The sequence below is a fragment of the Sphaeramia orbicularis genome, chromosome 14 (assembly GCF_902148855.1).
Source record: "Sphaeramia orbicularis chromosome 14, fSphaOr1.1, whole genome shotgun sequence".
NCBI classification, from domain to species: Eukaryota; Metazoa; Chordata; class Actinopteri; order Kurtiformes; family Apogonidae; genus Sphaeramia; species Sphaeramia orbicularis.
The window spans coordinates 29,070,928-29,095,567 of record NC_043970.1 but is presented as its reverse complement, the minus strand read 5'-3'; the positions used below and the strand labels follow the sequence as shown (position 1 = coordinate 29,095,567).

The window sequence follows — 24,640 nt, the reverse complement described above, 5'->3', positions numbered from 1 at the left end:
CATTTTTAACACTTTGTCCCAGACTCATGTTTTTTTTTCTGAAACAGAATTTTTAAATATTAAACCTTTGTGTCTGGAAAAACATGTGCCTGCTCATGTCAGCAGGGCTGTGTTGATGCTTTGTAACTCGAAAAATATTAACTTGTGGTTTAGACATAAAAACTAAAAAGTTGAATGTAATACATGAATTCTGTGAATCTGTGACCATTTTCTCTTTGCTCTCATCTGTGTTGAGCGCAGTGTTTCTAATTTTTTTAACATATACTTTAGTAAATACATCAGGAGAGAAGAGCATTTTATTTCTGAGATGTAAGCATGTTTCTTTTTTCTACATGCAATTAAGGAAAATAATGCACCAACCAAGAAAACTGAATTAACACCTATACATCCCTGCATAAAAGTGCTCTGAAAACCAAAAAATGTTGTAAATGTGCAAATGGATTTTCCAGACATCAGTATGACAAAGAAATAATAAGACATAGAAGAACTTCTGAGACATAATCTGTCTGACCTCTATGTCACTACTGCCCTGACGATGAATTAAATTACATGCTTCTAATTGAGGAAATTGTGTTTTTTTTTTTTTTTGTCATTAACTTCAATGCAGTTTATTTCTGTTGAATTTGTTGGATATTTTCACTCAAGAAAACCATGATGGTTATATATGTCCCACTTACGATAAAGGTTTTTTTCATTACTTTGTCACGATGGAACAATGATTATTTCCAAAACTATTTATTTGTGTTTAATGACTTTTTTAAGCACTACACAGATTGTTTTTAGTGTTTATTGTCCATTATTGTTGTGATGGTACTTTAGTTTCATTTGTTCCTCTATAAAACATGCATGTACATCATTATATTATAATGATAAAGTCATCTGATCTGACTTCAGTAACATGTAGGTTCATGTAGCTGTGATTTGACCCATTAATGTCAGACATACACAGAGTTCTTTTGGACTCTATGAAATTTATTTTAATGGGTAAACATGGGATTTGTGCAATACAGCTATTTGTAATAGTGTTAAAGGGTTATGTGCACATATCCCATATATGTGCAATAGTGTTAAATTGACATGTATAGTGTAATTATGTGTGATGAAGACAGGGACATATGCAATAGAGATGAAGAGTAATGCACAATATTATCATGTGCAATAGTTGCAGTAGGAAATGTGCAATACAATAACGTGTAAAAGTGACAGAGCGGTATGTGCAGTGTAACAGTGTAGATGGAGGGATATGTGTAATAGCAATGATAGGAAATTTGCAATATAATCATATGTAATGGCGACAATGGGATATTTCTAATATAATCATATGTAATAGCAACGATGGGAAATTTGGGATATGATCATATGTAATAACAACAATGGGATATTTATAATATAATCATGTGTAACAGCAATGATGGGAAATATGCAATATACTCATGTGTAATGGTGACAATGGGATATTAATAATACATATAATCACATTCAAATCTTTATCAGTTTTCACTTGGTGGCTTGCCTTGGTCTCCCTGTTTTTGTCTTTTTGTGTGCACTATGGGTTGTTACTTGTTTATCTTTTTGTATGTCTCAGTTCAGGTATGTTTTTTTTTTTTTTATTTACCTGCCAATGGGACTCGAGACGGAAATTAGCCGTATGATTATAATCTCTCGTATTTACATGTAAATGTTCATTAATACAAACTATCCCTTTTAAAAAATACATAAATCATTCATTCCTTCACTCTACCAACTGGAATCCTCTTAAGCTGATGTTATGATTTTTTTTTTCTTCTATGGCACCATCTAGTGGTGATTTTGCTGCAATAATGAAATATAAATACTATGTACAGTACATGTGTGCACACACAAATACTGAGCACATGTGGGTTGGTATTTTTGGCCTTTGAGTCATAAAATTCCTGAAGTTCAATGACAAAGTGTGATGCATTGTTGAGCTGTTTCTCTAATCTAGTGCAGCCTTTGTTACACTGTTTTGCATTTGTCTAATTCTCCTGGTGTATTAGTTTAAATCAGGAGTAAATCCCTGTAAAAATAGCAAATCAAAAAATATCATAAATTTGGCATCACAATAACCCAAATATAGTTTTATTTTCATCAAGCAGTGAAAATAATGCTGTACCAACAAGATTTTTTTTGTCAATAATGAAATAAATCCATGTCTATGAGTAAAATGATGTCTTTTAAATAGTAAAATGATCAACTGCTATTTATTATAAAGTAGCACTTTAAATATAATATATAAACCCTTATGTGATCAACATATCTTTATATCATCTTCTGTGAACTTTCAGTTTCAGTATGTGTACTTGTACTGCGTGCTGTTTTTCCAGATGAATAAAACCTTAAGCCAAAGTAAAACATGAATAAAAATGCAGAGCAAAGACTTCTACAGAAAGAACTACATCGTAAAATGATATGAATAAAGATTTATTTTCTCATATGAACAGGTGGATTCATTTTTCATTTTATTTTACAATCTATGACAATCGCATTTTTTTCTTTTTTTCTAGGATATTTCAGGAATGACATGGGGAAAAGGTTCTTTTTTATTGCTGAATGTTAAATGAAATACACTTTCACTGACTGGAAAAGAATTGTCTGCTGCTTTTTTACCATGCACCCATCTAACCTTGACCACAAGGACATGCAGAGGAGAGGTGTTCAAACATTTCAAGCGAGGGTGGGGTCAGGTGGGGTGGGAGTCATAAAATTAAACAGAAGAGACTGGCAGGACGTGCCTTGTAGCATCTCAACTGGGTGAGAGGACTGGCAAAGTGAAGGAAGTACCACATTTAAACTAGAGGAGCACTGTCTTCTTTTGCATTTTTCAGACATACAAAATTAGACCCAGATGTGAGAAACTGAATGAAATATCTGCAAGTGACATGTGACCAAAGACCATTCTCTATAACAATGCCACTGTGTATTTACCACATAGCAGCTACAATTGCAGATCAATGTTTTTAGGGTTTTCCTTGTAACTCAATAATAATCGGATAATTCAGCATTGGAGTTTGTAACAAGGAGCAGAAACACACCAACAGCGACGAAATCTCATCAACCGTCCTCTGTCACTGAATCGCTTTTAATGGGTGCTTACATGATCTTTTAAAAGTTTGTTACTTTTCCTTCAGTGGAGGACAGAGGGCTTCAATGATTTTATTCACGTTGTATAATCATCATTGTTTGTAGACTAAATGTGTAATGACTAGACCCGTCAACAAGACAAAGCAGTACACCGTACTATTGGAGGAAACACTATTCAGATGCTATTTGACATTATTGAAAGTGTGCATGTTAAGTGATCTAAAAATCAGGTGATAAAATAAGTCATGGACACAGTCATTCAATGAACATGAGTATGTGAACAAGAAAGGCTGATCACTTGATAGATGGCTGGATAATGGCTTTTAAAAATAACTCATGTAAATATGCATTTATATCATGTTATTTCATTCTACACTATAGGCATCACATAGTTTTTCACACACAACACACTACAGTCACCTCTTAGAAAATGATGTAATCAAACAGCAAAATAGAAAGTTTGCATATTTTTGCATTGTATGATCCTCCAAAGTTTCACAGCTATTTCACTTATATTGTCTAATATGATCTGTACTGTTCTCCACTGAGCTGCTTCCACTTGGCTTTCCTTCTCTCTGTATGGGAGTGTTCAGGGAACTGGTAGACTGTATGTTTACATCTAGACTCTCAATACAGGAGAGCCTTAGTCTTAGGTAGACCTTAAGTTGAGGAAGAGGGTGAACAGGGTTTAAGGTGGAGGAGGAGGGGGCATGTGGAAATCCTGAGACACTGTGTGGCCTTTAACTCAAGCCACAATAAACAGAATGGACACAGAAGGATGATGAGGCTTGGGATTCACGAGTGAGAAGACAGAAAAAAGATGCAATCTTTTTGTTTTGCCACCACCTCCGATGGCAGGGGTCAACCCGTGCCAAGCGGCTCGGTGCATGTTGGCCTCGTAACAGACAGGCAAAGAGGCTAACGTGAGGCAAACCTGCTGAGAAGAAAGGGAGTTAAGTTGGGCAAGCTGGGAAAGGGGCAGAATAGCTGTAAACACATCAAGCAATGACCTACAAAACATCCAACCCTACAGCAGCGTCACCTGTCCACCTGTCTACTGGGGGTCACTGTTCTGATAAAAGGACTGTTCTGTGAATTTCCGACACCGTCTTCTGTCAGCTCTGCTGAGACACCAGTAGACCCACACGTTTGATGTTACCACAACAAACAATGAAATTCATCTAACAATCACAAATACATGCAAGCGAACTGACATGCGCACACACACACCCACACAGGCATTTACACGCGCACACACTCACACACAAACAGCACAGTGTCTCACTCTCTCTCTGTAGACATTAGTCAAAGGGCAAAAAGGATCTACACTGTATTTATCAGGCGTTCTATTAGATCCCAAATCATAAACCCTACAGGCGATTCATATTAATGTAAACATACACTTTATGTCGAAGTGGTTTATATTGCGTGATATGGAAGGGGCTCTGTTCCAGTGGGGCTAGACTCCTCAAAGAATGCAACTTGGAAAGAAAATAAAACAGGAAACCAGAGAAGAAAAAAACAAAACAAACGAGTATAAAAAATGAGGCGTCCATATAAGAAAGGCTACAAAAACCTCCACTGGCCCTCTGGCATCGGCATACAGCAAAAGGCACCACAATATTACTCTATTTTTTACGTTGTGAAAAAACTGGCACATCTTTTTATGCTGTAAATCAAAATGTACATATAAATAGAGTTTTCCCTATAAAAAAGTCTTTGCTGTTAACTAGTAGACAACTTTTGCTAAAATGAAAATAAATATTTCATTTGTTTAGAATATCTGTCAGTTATATAAAATAAAAATATTTCTTATAGATGCAGGTCTATACTATATTGATTTTTGTTGGTTCATTTTCACTCTTTAATGGGGTGTATTGTCCGGTTTGGAGCGTGAGTGTGTAAGTCTTGTATGCATGTTTCCATGCCCACTGTGCCGCCCCGATGAGTGAGAAGTCCGACTGTCCACCGGCCTGTAGATGGTGGAAGGCTCGGCGTTCATGTTCTGCATACTGAGGAAGGGTGTGCTCTCACCGTCCTCCTCTGACTCACTATCTGTTAGGCAGCTTCGAGACCCATAGTCCCGAGATGCCTCATATCCACGTGGGGCCACGTGGCCATTCAGTCTGGATCTCCGCCAGCGTCGGCTGCCAGATCCACTGGACCCACTTCTCTTTGGTTGCTCCCTTGAGGAGAGATACTCCTGGGTGGTCTCATAGTCTTCATCCTCAGCCAGCCGGTAGGGGCTGGAGGGCAGGCTTCCCCTGCTGTCGTTTAGATAGGTACGACGCTGCTGCCGGTAGGGCTCCTGGCACTGGGCATCATGTAGGGGCACCTGGTAGCGGCGCAGCAGAGGCTGATCATCCTCCAGAGGGTAAGGGTTGTGGACAGCAGGAGGGAGAGACATGGCATGGCTGGCATTGGGGGATGTGATCTGGAAGGTAGGCACCTGCGGGGGCAATGAGTAATGGAAATCCACCGGTGAGAGGCGGGCTGGTGTCGTCAGGGCTGACACGTATCTATGATAAAAACAGAGGAGAGGAAATGATTAAGTGGGGAAAGGCAAACAGGAGTGAAAAAGGCTGTAGGCATTTCCTCTCTGAACATGATTAAGTACTTTAGTATTTTCAGCAGAAATCCATACGAATGTATAATATTGATATTCACATGATCTGAACTTCTGCCCCTTCTTAGAGAGAAGCAGTTAGAAGAGTAGATGATGCTTGTGCCCATTTTCTTCGACACTTCCAGTACATATTGAAAAAAACAAAACTGAATTGTTGTTCTTTCTACTGAAGCTTTTTTTCCACCAAGGTAATAACATTTTGTTAAACCAGTCTTCTCCAGAGCAACATGTAACATATTTGCTAACTTTGTGATGAATATATTTTGCACTCTGATGCTTCTGATGACAGATTTTCCTTCTGTCTGCAGAACAAAAACTCCTTGGATGCACTTCTCTCACATTACACAAACCATTAGAATTGTAAAACTCTGACTCAAAAATGTTGTTTTTGGGCCCACATCTAACTGTTCAGCCCAGTCAAGACATGCTCTTTAAAGTGTAATTTACAGAAACAGACATGTCAGAGCAATTGCACATTCATTAAATACTTGACACAATTGAGTATTAAGTTCACAGTTTATAAATGTGTACTATTTCACACAAAAAAAAAAAACACACACACATGGGGTTATTATTGATCACAGTGCTACAAGGTCTTGGATGATCGCCTGTATTGAAACTGAGCTTCTCGTGTTCTTTGAGCCAAGACCCTGCCTGAGGTCCTCGAACAGAGGCAGTGGTTTTGGCTGCCCATCAGTATTCCTCGGCTCCTCTAGGCTCTGAACCAACCTACCCAACAACATCGCCCAGCCAACCCCATGTCCTACTTTGAACAACCCAAAAAACACAATATCTTCCTCCAACTACATTCCTATTTGTGATTTACTTTCATGTCTTCTTTGCATCTTATGTGTTGTTGTCATATAATGTTATGAATTTTCTGCTTTTCTGCAGAAACTGTGACATAGTGAATCTTTCAACACAGGCTGTGACCATTGTCTTGGAATGAAATGCACACTGATAAAATCTACGTAACTGATGGTGAATCACTGCACATCAGCATTTTCAGAGTTCCTTTTCATTCCCTTGAGTAAAAATTCAATTGGCTATGTGAGACACAAGCTTGAGATACTCCCATAACAATGCTGATTCAGCTGATGTAGTAGCTGTTGCCATGATGGAAGAGGTGCATGTTACCTCGCGTGACTCTGACGGGATGCTGGTTATGCAATCTGAATGTGCATAACAAATGGTTGGTGGCCAAGGACCTATTACAGTCGTCATGCTTATGACTGTTTCAAAGCACTCAGTGTGTGTTAGTGCTGGTACTGTTTCCCATTATTGAAAACCTCTACCACATAAAGAGTAAAACCTATCTATCTTCTGTGTTTTTATCAGTATACACATGTCATTAGTAATTAGTTTCATGTACTATCTTGTTCTAATAAATGTCAAGTTCCTGGGACAATTTCATGTTTAAGCTGGAAAAAATAATATGCTTTACTTAGTCACACTGTGCATAAGTCTAATAAAGACCCAAACCTCTCTACTTTTATTTATTTTTTAAATAAAAATCCTCAAGCCATAGTCATATTATTGTCTCCAGTACATTAATAATGATTTAAACAAATTATTTTAAGTTTACGTCTGAATATTATACATATTGGTAAGCTGGAAATGCATTGATTTTCATATAAATTTTTTGCAGGTTGAAGGCAGTATTCAAACATCTGAATGTAGTCCTGAATGTGACTTTTGCAGGTCTGGACATGGTGTACTTAAAAACTGTGCAGCTAATGGAACTTTGTTCTGCCAGAGGTCTGCTGCCAGTTGGCATGTCCCTGCTGTACCACCTTTGCTCCAGATGATCTGAGGTCATTATGCACTCTGATCCAACGGAAAAACACTTTTTCAAAAAAATTAACTTTCATATACAGTATGGATTTACTGTACATCAACATTGGGAGTCTACATAATTTATGTAGGTTGTGTCCAATTCATTATTTTAGTGTTCGGCTGAAGTCCCACTGCAATATCAGGGGAAACAAACTAAAGTAAACTATAAAATGACACAAATAAAAAACAACTTAGAGTTCAGATCATGAATGACACCCCAAAGTACTACTGATAAATAACTTATGGGAGATGTGATGAAAGCATATGACTTGGGGTAAATTCAATGTGATTGAGTTGCTGCCTTATAACTCATTAAAGGAACTGTCCAACACTTTGTGAAATATGCTTGTTTGCCATTTTGCCCTGAGTCACATAAGATTGATATCTTTGTGCCTAAAGTACAGAAATATGTGCCGGGTAAATATAGACAGCCTTGTTAAAAGGTGCATTTTCACTACATTTGACAGGGACAGAACAGCCACTTCTTTCATCTTACCTTTGTACTAAGGTTTTGTCATGTAAAGACAAAGTTAGTATAGATGACACAAAACAAGATGGCAAACAAATGTCCAAATTATGCTACTTTTCTTGCAGTGTAATTAAAGGGAACACGCTAGCCAATCAAAATTAAGTATTGGCCAGGTCTATGATGCTACAGTAGCTGGTTGCACAGAGTTCCCATTGAAATAAGCACTGTTTCTCGTGCCTACCTTAGCGCACCTCATCATCATGCCTGCTGTGTGTCATTTTCCACTGAGTCTCTCTGAGTGCCCTGACTGGCCTCTCGAGGCTGAGAGAGAACCAGCAGAGAAAGCAAACTTCTCAAAATGTTCATGACAAACCCAGTCCCATATCAGCCACATGAGCCTGGTTCCCACCTGTCGCTGTGCGGAGAGTCTCCCAGTGAGTCAAAGGAGTCCCCGTATTGAAGGCCCGACCGGTGGGGGTCAGTGTAACCACAGTGTGCAGCGCGCCGGGCCCGTGCCTCCATGCATGCAGGACTGCTGCATTTACTGGTCCCCACGGATGATGACATCATTCCCGGCGAGTCAGAGAGGATACTGTCCGAATGTTCCAGGCTCCATGTCCGTTCCTCATGTCTGACAAATGAAAAAGTGTGAACACATGCACACACCCCAACATGACCTAGTGTGATTCCTTATTCTACTGTCTTTTCCCAAATCATCAGAAAAAGTAACCAAACTGAATAATGACCCTCACAAATCGTGCATCATACAATTTGTAAGCTTTTGATCAGAGAAACTTTTCAAGATATGAACATGTAGCAAGGGAATGTAGCACTGCAACAGGTTGAAATGACTCAAGTAGCATCAATGCACTATTGATTTGTACAGTTTTGAGGTCTTATGCACTTCTTCAAATCTGCTATCTAGACAAATCTTCAGTTTTGCAAAGATATTCTGATGCATATGGCACTGGACAAATTCCTCAGTATGCCACTAAAGCTACCCTCATGAAATACTGCATCCTACAATAGATTATGGTCATTCTACTCTTCTTTTATCTAATGGCTGGTCGCAGTTAGTGCACTTGGTGCATTACCACCACCTGCTCTGTTGGAGTTCACTATTTACATACATTAACCTCTTAACCCAGTGTTTTTCAACCTTGGGGTCGGGACCCCACGTAGGTTTGCCTGGAATTCAAATGGGGTTGTTTGAAATTTCTAGTAATTGATGAAAATACAAAAAACAACTTACTAATTAAAAATATATGGTGAGTTTAGGGAGACAATCCCAGTACATAAAAGATATGACAAACTGCGAAGCTGAAACTGAAGGACTGTGGTACTGTTTATCTGTCAAATGTTCATTGTGGTCAGTTTCAGATGCTGCAGCTCTTTCATAATTCATAGTTTGAGTTATTGTTTGTTCAGTATTAATTGTCAGCCTTGTAAATCCAAGCTGGACTGACTGTACATATCCTGACCAAGGAAAATAAAACACCTACACCAGACTTTACAGCCTCCGTCCATAATAATATACATTATAAAGCCTAAATGTCATCTAAAATTAACATTTATTGGCAACATAGTATAGCAAACTATTACATGATCAAAGACAAATTATTTTGAGCAAAAAACATGTCTCTGTTATGACTGTTTGAGGTCGCCAGAAATTTGTGACATTAAAATGGGGTCACGAGCCAAAAAAGGTTAGGGAACCACTGTCTTAACCTCTTGAGACCCAGGAAATACCCTTATGTTAAAAAAAAAAAAAAAAACTAACTAAAAAAAAACTGTTGGATAGGGTGTTTTCAGTCAAGACAATTACTTAACGTAAAGAAGCCAAAACTTGTACGTTCCTGGGTCTCAGGAGGTTAAATATGGGTGTACAGACCAGGAAATGTAGGCAGTATGCTGTAGGGGAAACAAGTGAGTACATGCGTAAGAACATAAAACTGCTATGGTATAATTTGCATGTTGTCATTCAAATGATCATTTGCAGTGAAAAAAAAGGCATGTTCTTGCTGTATGAAACATTTAAAGAAGCTAATACATGCGATTACAGAGATCAATACTAACAGTTAAGGAACAATCTGGTAACTGTATTCACTGTAAAAAGCTTATGTGGTCATGTGACTATGTAGGACACGGTATTAATGTTTGCATTCAGCATTATCTACTGCATGCTGCTACAGAATATAGGATGTAGTATCCAGTATGTGATTCCGAAGACAGTCTTTAATATGTGGAACATTAAATCCGGGACTACAGCTCCCATGATGCTTCAGGCTAATCAAATGATGTCTTTTCAACCTGTAGCACTGGTGCGTTCACTTGCCAAATGTTCATGCCTTGAAGGGGGTCTGACTGAAGGTTTGCAAATCAATCACAGCCTTGGATGTGCAGAGGGTTGGTTTTCTACCATTCATTTAAATACCTCTGTCTTCTTCATAATAAGACTCACCGCTACTACAAATGACAAGTCTGTTCATATGGTACTGTACGTGAGAAGGTACAAAAGCATATACCTCATTGGTGCATGTTACCTGTGAGTTGATGAATGGGCTCGTGTGGAAGAGTTGTGAGATCTGGAAGAGGCATGGCTGGCCGGGAATGATCCCTCTGTTGCAGGTCGTATGACTCGTTCAGTTGCAGGGACATTCTTTGATATGTACTGTGTGTCCAAAAAATGGATTTGGCAGATGGTTAAAAAGGGAAAAAACTACATACACATAAAAGCATTTGGCATATCCCTCTGTTCATAAACTTTAGGGGCAGTAAAAATTCTTTCAAACACTCACATCTACCATAGGGATTTCCTCTGGGCCTGGTCCTGGGTGATTGGGTCCGTTAGCTAGGTTACGATTGGGGTGTTCTGGACACATATTCTGTCGCAGATGATTGTGCATCTTCTTTCTTTGTTTCCTGTTAAAGACATCAAAGTTATTCCCTTTTGGTCCTTTCCTACAAAGTCAAGCAAAGATTCCACTACAGTATTGTGCAGAAGTCGTGCACCAACATTTGGTTTCTTGCTGCTTGCTTAGTCTCTGTATTCAGTAATAATAATAACAAAAAAAAACAAACTGCGGATATGCAGGAAATATATAGGCTACAGAAGTTAAAACAAGCTTCATGATGTCTAGTATTCAGTGGGACTTCCCATTACATTTGATATATCTTTAACACTAAAAAATTTAATGTCTTATCCCTTTATCGGGCAAGTGACTATTGGGTCACTTGGGTAATTTCCTCAAACATTAAATATGGGGCCAATCCTGTGCGTCAGTGAGGTCCAGAAGCATGTTGGTTTTTAGAAACACTATACAGTGATTCAGAGAGGTGTTGTGGACATTTTGAATCTGTAAATAGTGAATATGAGTGATTTTTGTCAGTTTATAACCTTATAACAGTTGTTTTATTGCATGTGTTTACTTCTTAGTGAATGCTGCTCAGATGTTTTAAGGTAAGAGGAGGTAGATGATGATGTCTAATTACACACTACGGTTGAAATTTTGAATTTCAGACTATTTCAATGAGTACCCTATAAAGGGTTAATTCTCTGCTGTTTTACACCAGATTTCATTCAACACATGATGTTTCTTTTTGTTTGGGCTACTTCTTTTTACACTATGTACTTTTTTTTAGGCTGTAGAAGCCATTTAGTTCAGATATTTTTTTTGTATTTTTAAGTACTGTACATATATTTCTTCTATTTTATTGTTGCATCTGACAAAAAACACTGAGAAGCAAATATGTACTCATTTCAAGTAAACAGAATCAACAAGCATAAAAGTGGTGCAAGACTTTTGGACAATATCTAATTTTTTTTGTTTTCGTTGCAATTTCTGATATTGTTTGCAATATTCACACTGCAGTTGTTTTCCTCTGATGTAAAGTACTGCACTGAAGTCATAGAAACATGGGGCATTTGATAAATCACTCTCACTTCCATTGGATTGTAATAGATCAAAAACAGGGTACACACATGTTAATTGTCCTTTTGGGATACTTATGAAATCTACAGTTGATCCCTGAGTGCCTTGAGTAGCTCACTGCTCTTAATGTGCTAATTGCTAATGCTAATTGCTAACGCTAATGCAAGGGACTGTATATTAGGATGGGTGAAATGCAGAGATGAAATTTCCCCAAAGGCATAATAAAGTGTGTTTAACCATTAAATTTTAAATTAAAACACCATATTTGAAACTGTTAGACAAAGGCTAATGTTAGTACTGAGTTGCTTCTTAGTCAACAGCATTGTGGAATCCTGAGTTATGGTAGGAAAGGTGTAAACAAATTTTAAAATACACCAGATGAACTGCTTCTATGTCCATTTGTATGAACCTTACACAGAAATATGTGCTACATTAAACATAATATCACACAATGTTACTGAAATGGATAAATAAAAACATGTTGCAAGCTTTCTAACCTGCAATTTGCATTTTACTTGGATGTTTCAAACAGATGAGTGGTAATACAGTGTGATAATAATGTTTTCTAAGTGATATTTGATTCCTCCGTTCCGAGTGTGACTTCAAAGGACAATGGCTGCCATGTGCATAATAAGTCTGTCATTTTTATTGAATTAACTACTTCACATATTGACATTAAAAAGACAACACTAAATATTTTGTAATTATATGTGAATATTTGACAGGATTACTATTGATATTAGTAGCTGGAGGATAAAATACATGCCAGTGTTATTGGTAATTTGACTTACTTGGTTTTACAGTAGGCAACCACACACACGATGCCCACCACCAACAGAGCCACACAAATACCCGTGATTGTCAGGACTCTTTTCTGGTAGAGTTCCTCTGCCTCTGTTAACATCACACCGACAAATACACAAACACATCCGCACACACAGTGAGAGAAATAAGAGAAAAAAAGTCAGTTTTTTTGAAGGTACATGGTCTTTCTTACTTCTGTATTACAGCTTTTTTTTTTTTGCGGCTAAATTCTGAGTAATAAAAAACTTCACTTTCTGAATCACTAATATTATTATTTTCAGTTTTTTTTATGATGCTATTATAGTTTGAGATTTCACTCTTCGGAAAACTTTCAATGCTTATCTCAAATTTCTCTTTCAATGTTCATTATTACTTATCTTTAGAAGTCTTCAACTACTCAGACATTTAGCACAATTACCTCACAATCTTAAAATAATGGTTTTAAAAAATGAACTATAAATATAATTATCAATATCTATTTCACTTTTCCAGAAAAGAACTGGTGTGAGGTTGAGGAAGATTAGGTGGACTGGATGAAAAAGTAATATTAAAAGGGTATGTGTCTTATGTTCAATCACCAGCACCAGTTGTTTTACATGATCATACCACTATGTGTCTACTTTAAGACACCATAAATAAATTACTGTAGTCAGTTTATTTTTATTTCTAGCAGTGAACAGGGTAATATTTCACCACTGTTGCTTGTTATCTATTTCTAATGAAGCTCAATAGAGAAAATTATATGTGTTAAATGCTAACAAAATGATCTCGTGGCACATATAGTAGATGCACTTGTATAATAATTACGAGCTGTTACCTCACACCTCAACCACTAAAGGTACTTTTCTGGAAAAGGTAGAGGAAAACAAGAGCTAATTAAAGGATGAGGAGGGAAGGAGCAGAAGACGGAGGAAATAAAACATCGTATGTTCTTAAAATAGTATCGCATGCTCACATCACAGCATCTACTCCTTGAAGGATAATTCAGATCAGTAACAGAAATGATATTTTATGCTTTAAAGTTTCATAACAGATGTACTAAAGACATGATGCAAAAAACATGGACATGATCACACAAAGAAACAGAGCGAGATGGCATATCAAAAGGACAAACTCGAAAGATATGAGGCTATGAGGTATGAGGTGAGATGAAGATTGAGGAAAGGTTTGGTAGCTACAAACATGATATATCATGCTTGTTACAGAAGGAATGAAGAGCGAAAAATCAGTCAGAGGAGAAAAATATGATGGTGAGTGAAACAAAATCTCAGTTAATGGTTCTACTTTTCCGATGCACATGTACGAGACGGTCCAGTGATGACATCCAGGTTAATGATGTTTGATCAGTTGCATTGACTACAAGGTTTTCAGTCTAATTAGTTATGGTATGATTGATCCAGAGACTGGTTAATCAAGGAACGATGTGATTCACAGTTCACACCATAGACGAGCGGGAGCATGTCAAAATGAAGGACATCTATTTAGTAGCTACGTTACAACTGAGAATCAAAATGGATTGTTTCATACCCATAAATTCAATCCCAAGATGCTCTGCCATTGCAGAGGGTTGACAGTTGGAAAAAAAAGAAACAAAAGACCAAATTAAGACAGAGGCACCTTCTAACATATAGTGGAGCAAACAAATAAAAGCAATACCACAATACAAACACTTAAAATACTGTACGTTGGCAGTTTTTAAAACAATGTGGTCAGTAAAGACGAGACATTTGAACACACTTAGAGCATGCAACATCACACCTCAAAGCAGACGACAAAACAACAAGATAATACAACTAGAATTAGGAAAACTAAAACTGGATTTTTGATTCTTAATAATCCAAACTATTGGCGTGCATTTGGATGTGATATTTTTATCTACTCTAATGTATTTTCTCAACACAATTTTTTTTGTACATCTATACTCCTGAATGGAGACATCACGTTTCCAGTGAAAACAGTTTGATTAGATAACCAAACAAAAAAAAAGAGGTGCGCAGTCCCCGTCATTAACTACTTGGGGAAAGTATGTGTCATCAGCTGAGACTACCTGTGTTTTCAGTTTTGTGCTCTCTAAAAATGCTACACTCTCTGTTCCCGAACACACCCATCACATGAACAGGCAAGTTAGAAGGAGTGTATCTGCACAATATCGCAATAATCACACTGACTAAGAAGAATTAGAGTTGGATTCTATATTATACAGCAAAGTGAGGCCATGAGGAGGTTGCACCAACCAGCTGAGTCCATATCTCTGGCCGCTCACTTGCTTTAGTAGGGTTGAAGCGAGTCCCAGCTGTTCTTATGACAACATACTCTTGTTAAGCCAAGCTCTTATGGCTGAGGAGCAGGAGCCATCCTCCTTTCTTTTGGTATCTCCTGGGGATGGGAGGTGGCCTGAAGGAGGCGGGTCTTTGGTATATGGAATAAGTGTGAGCACATGTGTCTTGCTCAGAAGAAAATCCAGCGCATTTTCTCTTTATTGAGATAAAAGCGATTTTCCACCTAAATGCCACTGATATGAAGTTACATTTTTATGCTCCATCACTACATCTTCACCATATTATTTACTATTACTATTTATTAGTTGGTCTGTATCTATGTATCTGCATTAAGTTTTATAATATTGTTGCTTTTGTCATTATGTGCGGTTTAAATTATGTACATTTTTCAGTTTTTCTTTTTGTTTTAATACTTTGTGTCATTTGATCTGAATGGGACACTGTTCTCATCATATTTTTACCAGTAAGCAGAAATGATAATCTTCTCCAACAGCATTTCTTAGTGGATAATACTTGGGGACATCATATTTAACAAAGATGTGTTATCAGATATCAATGTTTGTTTCAATTTCTTTAAATATGAGCTGTAAAAGCAAATGTATTTTTGATTTTAATGCTCTCAAATAAATCCAGATCATTCTCTTAAGGGTATAACACATAATCAGGTCTCTTCATGTGTCTAAATACGAAGAGGAAATAAACATCGTCCTTGATGCCGTTGCACAGCTGCACTGAACACAATGCAGAAAGAGCTGTAAGTGGAGGAAAAAGAGCTCCCACACACCACTGTCTGCTCTGCCAAGAAAACAAGTAATTTCTGCCTAGTGCATTGCGACTTAATGTGAGATGAAATTACTTGTAGTTAAGACCGGATTTTTTCACATTATACTCTGAGCCAACATACAACAAACAGTATGTGTACGTTCCAGAAGTCTGGCTGCAGAGATGTAGGCAGCATCAGGCGACTCCTAAAGCAGATGCAGTTAGTGATTTTCTTACTGCGGTGTTATTTCATATTGAAACCACATGGGCTTGCAAAGACACGATGCTGACAAATACGCAGTAAATCTGCAGAAGATTCCTTGCCATTATCTGACATGAATTATAAGTCTTAGGTTTAATTTTACACTAAGATGATTGTACAGTAATTTTAAGATGTTACGTCATAGCACGAAGTGAGGGTTTGATAAAATCAAAGGTTTTTGAATGAGAAAATGCTGAAACAAATGTACATGTCGTTAAAGAAAGCTAGCACACATACTTTCTTAATATTTTAACAGATTTACAGGTAAACCGCAAAATGGCACCGAAGAAGGATTTGATAAAAGCTGATCACATAAAACAGTGCTGATTCCATACTGAGTAATACGCTTAAAAATGAAAACTTTCCACAAAACTTTCATCTAATCTGAGTATAATTCAGCTTTCGACTGATGTGTTTGCTGATGTTGCTTTTTAGAGTGTGTGGTGCAGGGCTGACTTCTTTCTCCCCAGGCTGGAAAAGATGTAGTGTGGTACATGAACCCTATGAGGGCATCTGAGAGCAGCATCTCTACCCTGGAGACAGCATTTTGGTATAATTTTTTTTTATCTTTAAACAACTTTTACTATCCTGACGTGGACTCAGCATGTTTCAATTTAACAATAAAGGACAGTATTAACTTATTTTAAAGTGAAAGAATCCACTCAGCAGCTGAACACATCTGTAAAACGTGCTTAGTTGGTATTCTTTCTGTATTCTCCTGTGTTCAAAATCAGAGATTTAGAGCATTTAAAACACATCTCTGGAAAAAAAAAACATGAAGGGAAGTCAGGGTTTTTTGTTTTTTCTAGAAACTACTGGCAACATTATATTTTTTGGCAAATAAATCTCATCTAGGGCATTTATTTGCTGAAAATGACAGCTGGTCATAATAACAAAAAGTGCTGTATTTTCTTGTCTGGAATAGTACAAAGAAAACTAGCATATACTCACTGTAAAATACTACACTACTAATGTTTTAACGTAGCAAAATAAATCAATATTTTATGGAATAACCCTGATTTCATGTATCTTGGCGTGATCTCCACCAGTCTTTCACTTTACTTTTGTGTGTTTTATTCCTCTCCTGGTGCAACGATACAGGCCGCCCCGGTTTGTTTGATGGCTTGTGACCATCCATCTTCCACTTGATCGTGTTCCAGAGGTTTTCAGAGGGTTCTGGTCTGGAAATCTGGAGCGGTCTGTTAACTTTTTCCAGAGTTGTATTTACTGGAAATGATTGGACATTTGGGAACCACCCAGGTATCATTAGGATCAAACCAAATAAATCAACAAGTACATTGTGTGACAACAGAGTAGTTATCATATTGGAAGATGGATGCAGTAAGAGGTCGGGATGACTGGTTATTGGATCCCATATTTTACAGTTATTGGTATCATTATGTTTTAATCTGATATTGAGATAAATTAAATGAGGTTTTATTTAGTCTGTGATGCGCCTCTTCTCTGTGTACTCACTGCTGTCATGCACATCTTTACTTTCTGTACCACAATCTGGAAGAACTAATTGAGACACAAATTTCAGTTAATTTAGTTTTACTTTTGAACCATCGGGAGATACTTTGGTTATTGTTAGTACGTTTTTCAGGTATTTTTTTAAGGAATGCTGCTGGAAGTTTCCTACAACTTTTCATTTTAAGACAGTGCTGAAAAGTTGTCTTATCTGCTTAAAAGTATTTCAGTTAAGTTTGTTGCCTACATTTTGATGCTACATTGTTAGATTTAAGACTTGTCAACCCCTATTAAGGAGTCATAGTTAGAAATTGAATACATTTATGAAGAAATGCTAAATGTATGCATTATTTCCACTTTGACAGCCAGTCATGCCAGTTGTAGTTCCTGATCTTACTTTGTACATATCACATATTGGCTGTATATATCTGTATTTGTTGTACATTTTTCTCATTTGTAGCTAGAGTTAGCCTTTGTACATTTCAGTAGTTTTAGTAGTACCTTAGTAGCATATGTATATTTAATATTTTATCCTGTAGCTTTTTGCATATGCCTACATTTTTCAGCGTGTGTGATATTTTGTGTAATATTTGGATACAGTATTTTTTTGCTGCTAAACAGAACAGAGCTGCTAAACTGATTCTCATTGTTCCTGTGACAGTGACAATAAAGATGTATTGTATTGTAGTGTGTTCTACTGTATTCTACTCTATTCTCTTCTAGTCTATTGTATTGTATTGTATTGTATTCTACGCTATTGTATTGTATTCTACTCTATTCTATTGTAGTCTATTGTATTGTATTGTATTGTATTCTACTCTATTCTATTGTAGTCTATTGTATTGTATTGTATTGTATTGTATTCTACTCTATTCTATTCTAATCTACTGTATTGCATTGTATTGTATTGTATTCTACTCTATTCTATTCTAGTCTATTGTACTGTACTGTATTCACGTTAATGGATCAGACCTGACTTTACATCCATGGATCAGCTCTTGCAGCTTTATATGTACTTGTGTTTGTAGCTGATTGCACGAATAAGCTTCATTAGTATTAGAGACATTTCAGTAGGTTCTGTGCCACTAAACCGAGGTGGAACATGCATTTGTCTTTGTGCAAATCTACTCTCACAAAGCATCTAAATTGTTGCAATGAAACTATTAGCTCCTACTTAGACAGTGCGCATGCAAAACTCTGCAAATTAAAGGGCGAACAATAACACATGCAGATCCAACATGTTTAACTCTCTAGTCAGCTATGCCAACTTGTGTGAATGAGTCATCAGGGACAGCACAGACACAACTATTGGGCTACAACAGGAAATGAATGCGATCTCTCTACACCAGCATGCATGCACAACACAGGACAGTCTGACAGAGTGACAGGAAGAGGAAATTGACATACGGTAGAAACTGGCCATAACGTAGGTTTGACAGCGATCACCAGTAAAGTCATTTGGACACCTGATGGAAAGAAACAAAAGCCAAAAGAGGAGAGGGAGGAGAAAGGGTGGTGGGTGAGCGAGACAGAAAGAAAGAGAAGGACAGAGAGAGTGAAAAGGAGAGTTTGTGTGAAGGGAGGGGAGGGAAAGGGAGAGAGGGAGGGAGAGAGAGGCAGAGAAACACAGAGTTAGAACAACAGCACATCTACAGACAGCAGAAGCAGAGTGTTCCCATGGATGACACCACCATGTGCATGGCGTAGTGCACAGCTCATTGTGTGTTGACCTGAGAAAGAGAACGAGAAGGAGAAAGAGGAAGAGAACTGGGGAGTAGGGTGGGGGGGTGGGGGGTCAGCAGGAGTCCACAGAGGTAATCCACTGACAACTGTGTCTCTGTTCTCAGCTGCTCATATCAAGTGAACATACTTTTGAAAGGATTGGGCATGTACAACCGCAGCGGCTCAGTCTGTAAGCATCGTGGGCCGAAGTATCCATCCGGACATCTGGGAAGAAGTAGACAAGTGTTATGAGAAGGAAAACACAGGAAGTGAGGTGCACTGTAAATATTATGGATCTGAACCGCTTTCACGCGCATTGTTAAAGGTCACAGAAAGCAACTGTTAAAAAAAAAAAAAAGAGTTAAACACAGATAACTTGGCATGTTCATTTCTAAAAAGCGACCAAACTGATTGATGTGTTCATTAACTCAGCAGTGCGGACATGTTGGCTGAAAGTTTTCCATTTGTAAAGACTGCGGACAACTGTTTACCTGTAAACACAGAATACTACAAGCAAATGTATTTACTAAATATTACTCCTACTTATTACTAAATATCAAGTATGCCAATAAGCAGGTTTATAAAAGCAGAAAATATGGTGCAGAAAGGTTACGGAGACATTAGTGCCTGGAGGTTTGGGAGAAAAATAGATGCTTATGTGTGAAAGTGACTAATGCCTACATTAAAATCAATATAAATACATAAATTAATTAAATTCAATAAGTGAAAGAAGCTTGTAAGGCAAAGCTGAAAATGACTGAATGTTGCTTCTTGTCCTCGGAGCTTTAAAGCTGTGTTCACAACCTGCAAATTTGACAGTTATGACAGATATTGAAGAACAGAGAGGTACAGAGTGGAAGTCAAATGAAGCAGAAATACAGCATGACTTCTGTTTTAGACTTTATGTAAAAGAATCATTTGACTATGGCTTTTTTTTTTGTGGCTTTTTCCACTAGAGCCGTGACTGTACAACTCATAACTTGGGCTTTGAAACATCAGTCAGAGTAAAATCAACATTTCTTTACATTTTCACAAGCAAAGACAGACCGCCATCACCATCAGGTCTGTTGGGCTAAACCATATTTCCCTATTATAAGCCCATTAGGATGAGCTGTTGGTGTTTTAGGGGGGAACCAACATTCCTCTCACAGTCACAACTAGACCACCACTCCAACAAAGGTCATTGCTCATGATTTACTGGTTACACACAATGTCTCCCAGGAGCACCATAACATTCAGCGTTAAATTACTCATCCTGAGTGATGCTAGTTAACTGGGGAATAGCACCACCTAGACCAAGGAAACCCGGCTGAAAGATGAAAGAAAATATACTGTCACTCCATAATTTAAAAATCAGATGAGCTTGCAGAAGTTGAGTTTGACACAGCTGCAAATTGTATTATCTTTTATCTTCGGTTGAGGAGGTAGTTTCATCAATCTAACAATAATAGACATGTAGCATTAACAAAAAAACCTATGTTTAAGGAAAAGCAGCAGTTTAATTTGAGATTATAGATAAAAATTTGCTTAAGTCCACCAAATTTACATCTTTTATTTTTTTTATAAGAACACTACCTCCGTTACATAAACAGAGTTGTGTGTAAATTTTACAAGCGATATAATGCACAGTGGAAATGCAATAAAAACTACAAAAAAAACCTTTTATGCACACTTAGAGATTGGTCAAATTCAACAACTACAAAATCAAATGTAACGTCATTGGAAAAAGTAGTTGGAAAACACATTATTATCCTACACAGTGACAGCAGAGATGAGACAAAATACAGATAACTGCAGTTTAAGCTGAATCCATCTTTTTCGAATCAGCCTATGTGTAATAAATCCCCAGAAAAACATGTTTAGGTTAATTTGTTAACATTGCCTTCCCCCAAAACAAAGTTTATACCTCAAAGTGAACAAAGCGCAGCAGCTAGGCATAAAAGTAGGGCTAGCTGTCTGCAGGACTTGTTTAGCCTGTGAGTAATACCCACTGAAGCCTGGCCTATATTGAATGAGATGGCTGTGGGGCAACAAATCCCTGCAGGCCTTCACTGCATTATCCAACTTTTCTGGACCCATGCCCCAGCCGTGAGTGAATTAGCTGCAGCAATTGAGTTATTGCTGCCTCCAATTTGTACACAGCGTATTGAACGGCTGTTGCAGCCATGTCCTCGCTGCTTGTCGAGCATTCTTCCTTGGGCCAACTGGGCACAGAAAGCCACGCCAATATTTCAGCTCTGTATCAAACCATCCAAACGACTTGTGCTATGTTGACATATGGTCGAACAGAACACGCAACACAATATTTGACAGCCATGGCAAAAGATAATCTGCATATTTTGAGTTATAGATTACAGGCTTTAATGGTCTGTGGCTCACAATGAATACGATTTGTTAGCGTTTGTGTTGGAAGAAGTACTTGGACCCTTTTACTAGAATAAAAAGCATCAATATGGTAAAATAGTTCAAGTATTTAAGTAAAAGAACTTTGATCCTACTGACTGTTATGTTAAGCATTAATAGTTTATTAATAGTGAAGCATCTGTGAAAAATCTGGGTGTTGTTTTTGACATTATCCAGCTTTTTATTAAGACATCAGTCAAATGTGAGGGGTCATGAGATGATTAATGAGAGAATAAAGAAGAAAAAAAAGTTCTGATGCACAAGTCTGTTTCCATTTTTTTTTTTTTTTTTTGTACTTTTTCTGTAATCTTTGATTTTTTTGGTTACCTAATAGATGATTTCATGTATTGAACCGGATCCATGTGAGAAGTTTTGAGGGGGAAAAAAAATCATTAAATCATTATTTGGTGGAGCTGTTAATAAGTCAGACATCTGACATGTGAGCCTGGAACTGCATGTTGCTTAAGGTTTGAAGCCACAGGTTTAAAGTTTAACAATGTGTTGTATTGTAAGAGTTGCTTATATTATCCATTGACCAAACATTCATGTTAAAAGACACTCGGAGCTAAAGCTGTCAGGTAATAATGCAAGAAATATATTATTTCCCTCAAAAATGTTCTGGAATAGAAGTATAAAGTTGCATAAAATGAAAATATCTCAACATGACACTGAAATGCAGCACTTGGGTGAATAGTTTCTTGCCATCAGTGCTTTTAAATGGAACTTTCTTTAACATGTTGTGTGAAACAACAACATGCCCCGATTTTATAGGTTACAATTCAAATGTCAATGGAAAAAAATTGTTACCGCGATAATGTCAACCTGTTTCCTTCCTGAGAAGCTGAGAAACATGGTTTCATCTGGATACTTTAGACATGGGTCCTAATCCCCTTTGCCAAGGACCTTAAATGTAAGCAATGATGCTATTTACCTCATTGGGGGCCTCTAACAGGCATAAATATTTGCTCACTACTAAACCAGTGACTCATGACATTTTGAAAAGGCTTTTAATGTGCAGCCCTCCTGTACACTAAACATGGCTTAAAAGGATGAGTACACCGCCGCCTCACTCCATTATTACTGTTAAAATACACAAAAATGAGCACAACAGGTGGGTTGTTAAGCAGACTGGCAGCATTTTCCTGTGATGTGTTGCTGCTGCTGCTGAAGAGAAGAAGAACTGGAACACTGTTATGGAAATAAACAGCAGGATGAAAATGTACGGTTAAGATCCTGAAGAAAATTGCTAGAGATAAAATATCTGGAAATACATTTTCACTTATTCTGCTTTAAAGAAACTTTCTTTTTTAATAAACAAAAGATAGAACATGCAAGGCTAACAACAAATTTTAACCAAAATCAGTTTCCAAATGACATCCCAAAACCAGATGAGAATACTCACTTGCAGGAGAGCTGATTTATACCATGTATGAAGTAACAGTCGCCGCCATTCACACAGTAGGTCTTCTCTGTGTCGTTGCATCGTCTGGCGTGGCCTGAGCCTGGAGATAGCGTTGTGGTTACTGGAAAAAAAAAAAAAAAACAATAAAAAAGACTATTATTATCTGAACTTCCCTTCATGTATTTTGTTTTTGTGTCACGTGCCTACTGCTCTCTCTTCTAGCAGCCTAAAGGATAAATCAACCACAACTTAGAGACACAAAATAAAGAGGAATCCTAATACATCATCATGAAACCGATTATCTGACACTTGTGTTTTTATCTGTCTAATGGTCTTGCATCTCTACAAGTATTCTTAACTTTACTCGCATTATACACTTGTATTTCCACGAGGACTCTTAGTTTTCCATCCACAAATGTAATTGTGTTTCTAAGCAGTGTTGACACTATCTCAAGAAGTTCTATGAGCAAAGATAAATATTTCCCTCACACAGCGTAGGAGTTGTTTATGCGTTGACTCAGGTCCTTGGAATGGCCTAAAATGTCATGTATCTGCACTTAATCCCCCAGACTGAATAGATATAATATGCTTGGGATGAAGTCTGCTTATCAGGTGGAAAACAGGGCCTGCTGAATTAAGGGGTGCACTGAGAGAGGTGCACAGCGGCAGGACTGGGCTTGACAAGGGCGGAGTTTGCTTTGCATGTCAGATGTTGTACCTGGTGTCAGATGCTTATTAGCACCTTAACAGAACGTGACAGCTTGTTGGTAGGAATACAAGAGATTCCGACTCGAAGGCCTTCACAATCACGATACATCTGCTGATAAAAACTGTCTAATATTCATGCCACGCAGTGTTGTGACAAGATTTTACTCAGCTAGCCCACCGGTTCTGACATATAGTAGGCTGTTTGCCACGAGGGAAAAGATTTCACAACTCCCGAAGACATCCGCTCAACTCGCCTCGCGTGTCAAAGAAGTGTGCTTTGTGTCGCTCAGAAGCACATTTCTGGTTAAGCTACAACCACAGACGTTAACTCGCATGTTAATTTGTACAAGGCAAACAGATGACATCAGTTTAAGATTCACTTGCTGATATGATCGGAAGAGTCAGCACTATGCAAATCCTAAACTCAATATTTCAAAGTAAAATAACAAATGTATAGTGTTAGCCAAACCAACCAATGTACACCTCCATGTAAAAAAATAGTGTCGGTTAGGTTATGTTAAATAGGGATAACCTTTACAAGGATGTTTTGGGATCATATGTCAGTGTCAACACGGAAGACCAGTGTTCATGTCCCGTTTCCAACTGAAGGTACATGCTGTGTTGTTTTTGTACCATTCATCAGTGTCATTTTATCTTATTCTCAATCTTTTTCCCACCGAGTCGGTTTTGCACTGTCACAGCCTCAATGAAATGTTCCAGTGTGCAGTGTTTCCTAATGTTGTCTGTGGTGTTTTCTGTTCTCAAATTTACTGCACGCATGTCATTCTGTTTCCATGTTGGCATTAGGGGATCTAATGTGCTGATCATAATTTATAAGACTCTCAGTCTCATGTAGATTTATG

The 24,640-nt window shown here is 37.6% G+C and overlaps 1 protein-coding gene across 5 annotated transcripts in view; it reads right to left on the bottom strand.

The window, feature by feature from the left end:
- Positions 1–2,426: 2,426 nt before the first annotated feature.
- nrg2a (neuregulin 2a) overlaps positions 2,427–24,640 on the bottom strand; it is a 77,240-nt gene continuing 55,026 nt past the window's right edge. For 3 of the 5 annotated variants that reach the window (XM_030155128.1, XM_030155124.1, XM_030155127.1), the window contains exons 4-11: positions 23,070–23,190; positions 18,950–19,008; positions 14,297–14,320; positions 12,757–12,859; positions 10,832–10,955; positions 10,577–10,704; positions 8,443–8,664; positions 2,427–5,621 (exon numbers count right to left, since the gene is read on the bottom strand). In XM_030155128.1, the coding sequence (XP_030010988.1) occupies positions 4,967–5,621; positions 8,443–8,664; positions 10,577–10,704; positions 10,832–10,955; positions 12,757–12,859; positions 14,297–14,320; positions 18,950–19,008; positions 23,070–23,190 (1,436 nt within the window). In that variant the 3' untranslated portion in view covers positions 2,427–4,966. Of the gene's footprint in view, positions 5,622–8,442; positions 8,665–10,576; positions 10,705–10,831; positions 10,956–12,756; positions 12,860–14,296; positions 14,321–18,949; positions 19,009–19,412; positions 19,490–23,069; positions 23,191–24,640 lie in introns of all 5 variants that reach the window. The other 2 variants (XM_030155126.1, XM_030155125.1) reach the window with 2 other exon arrangements.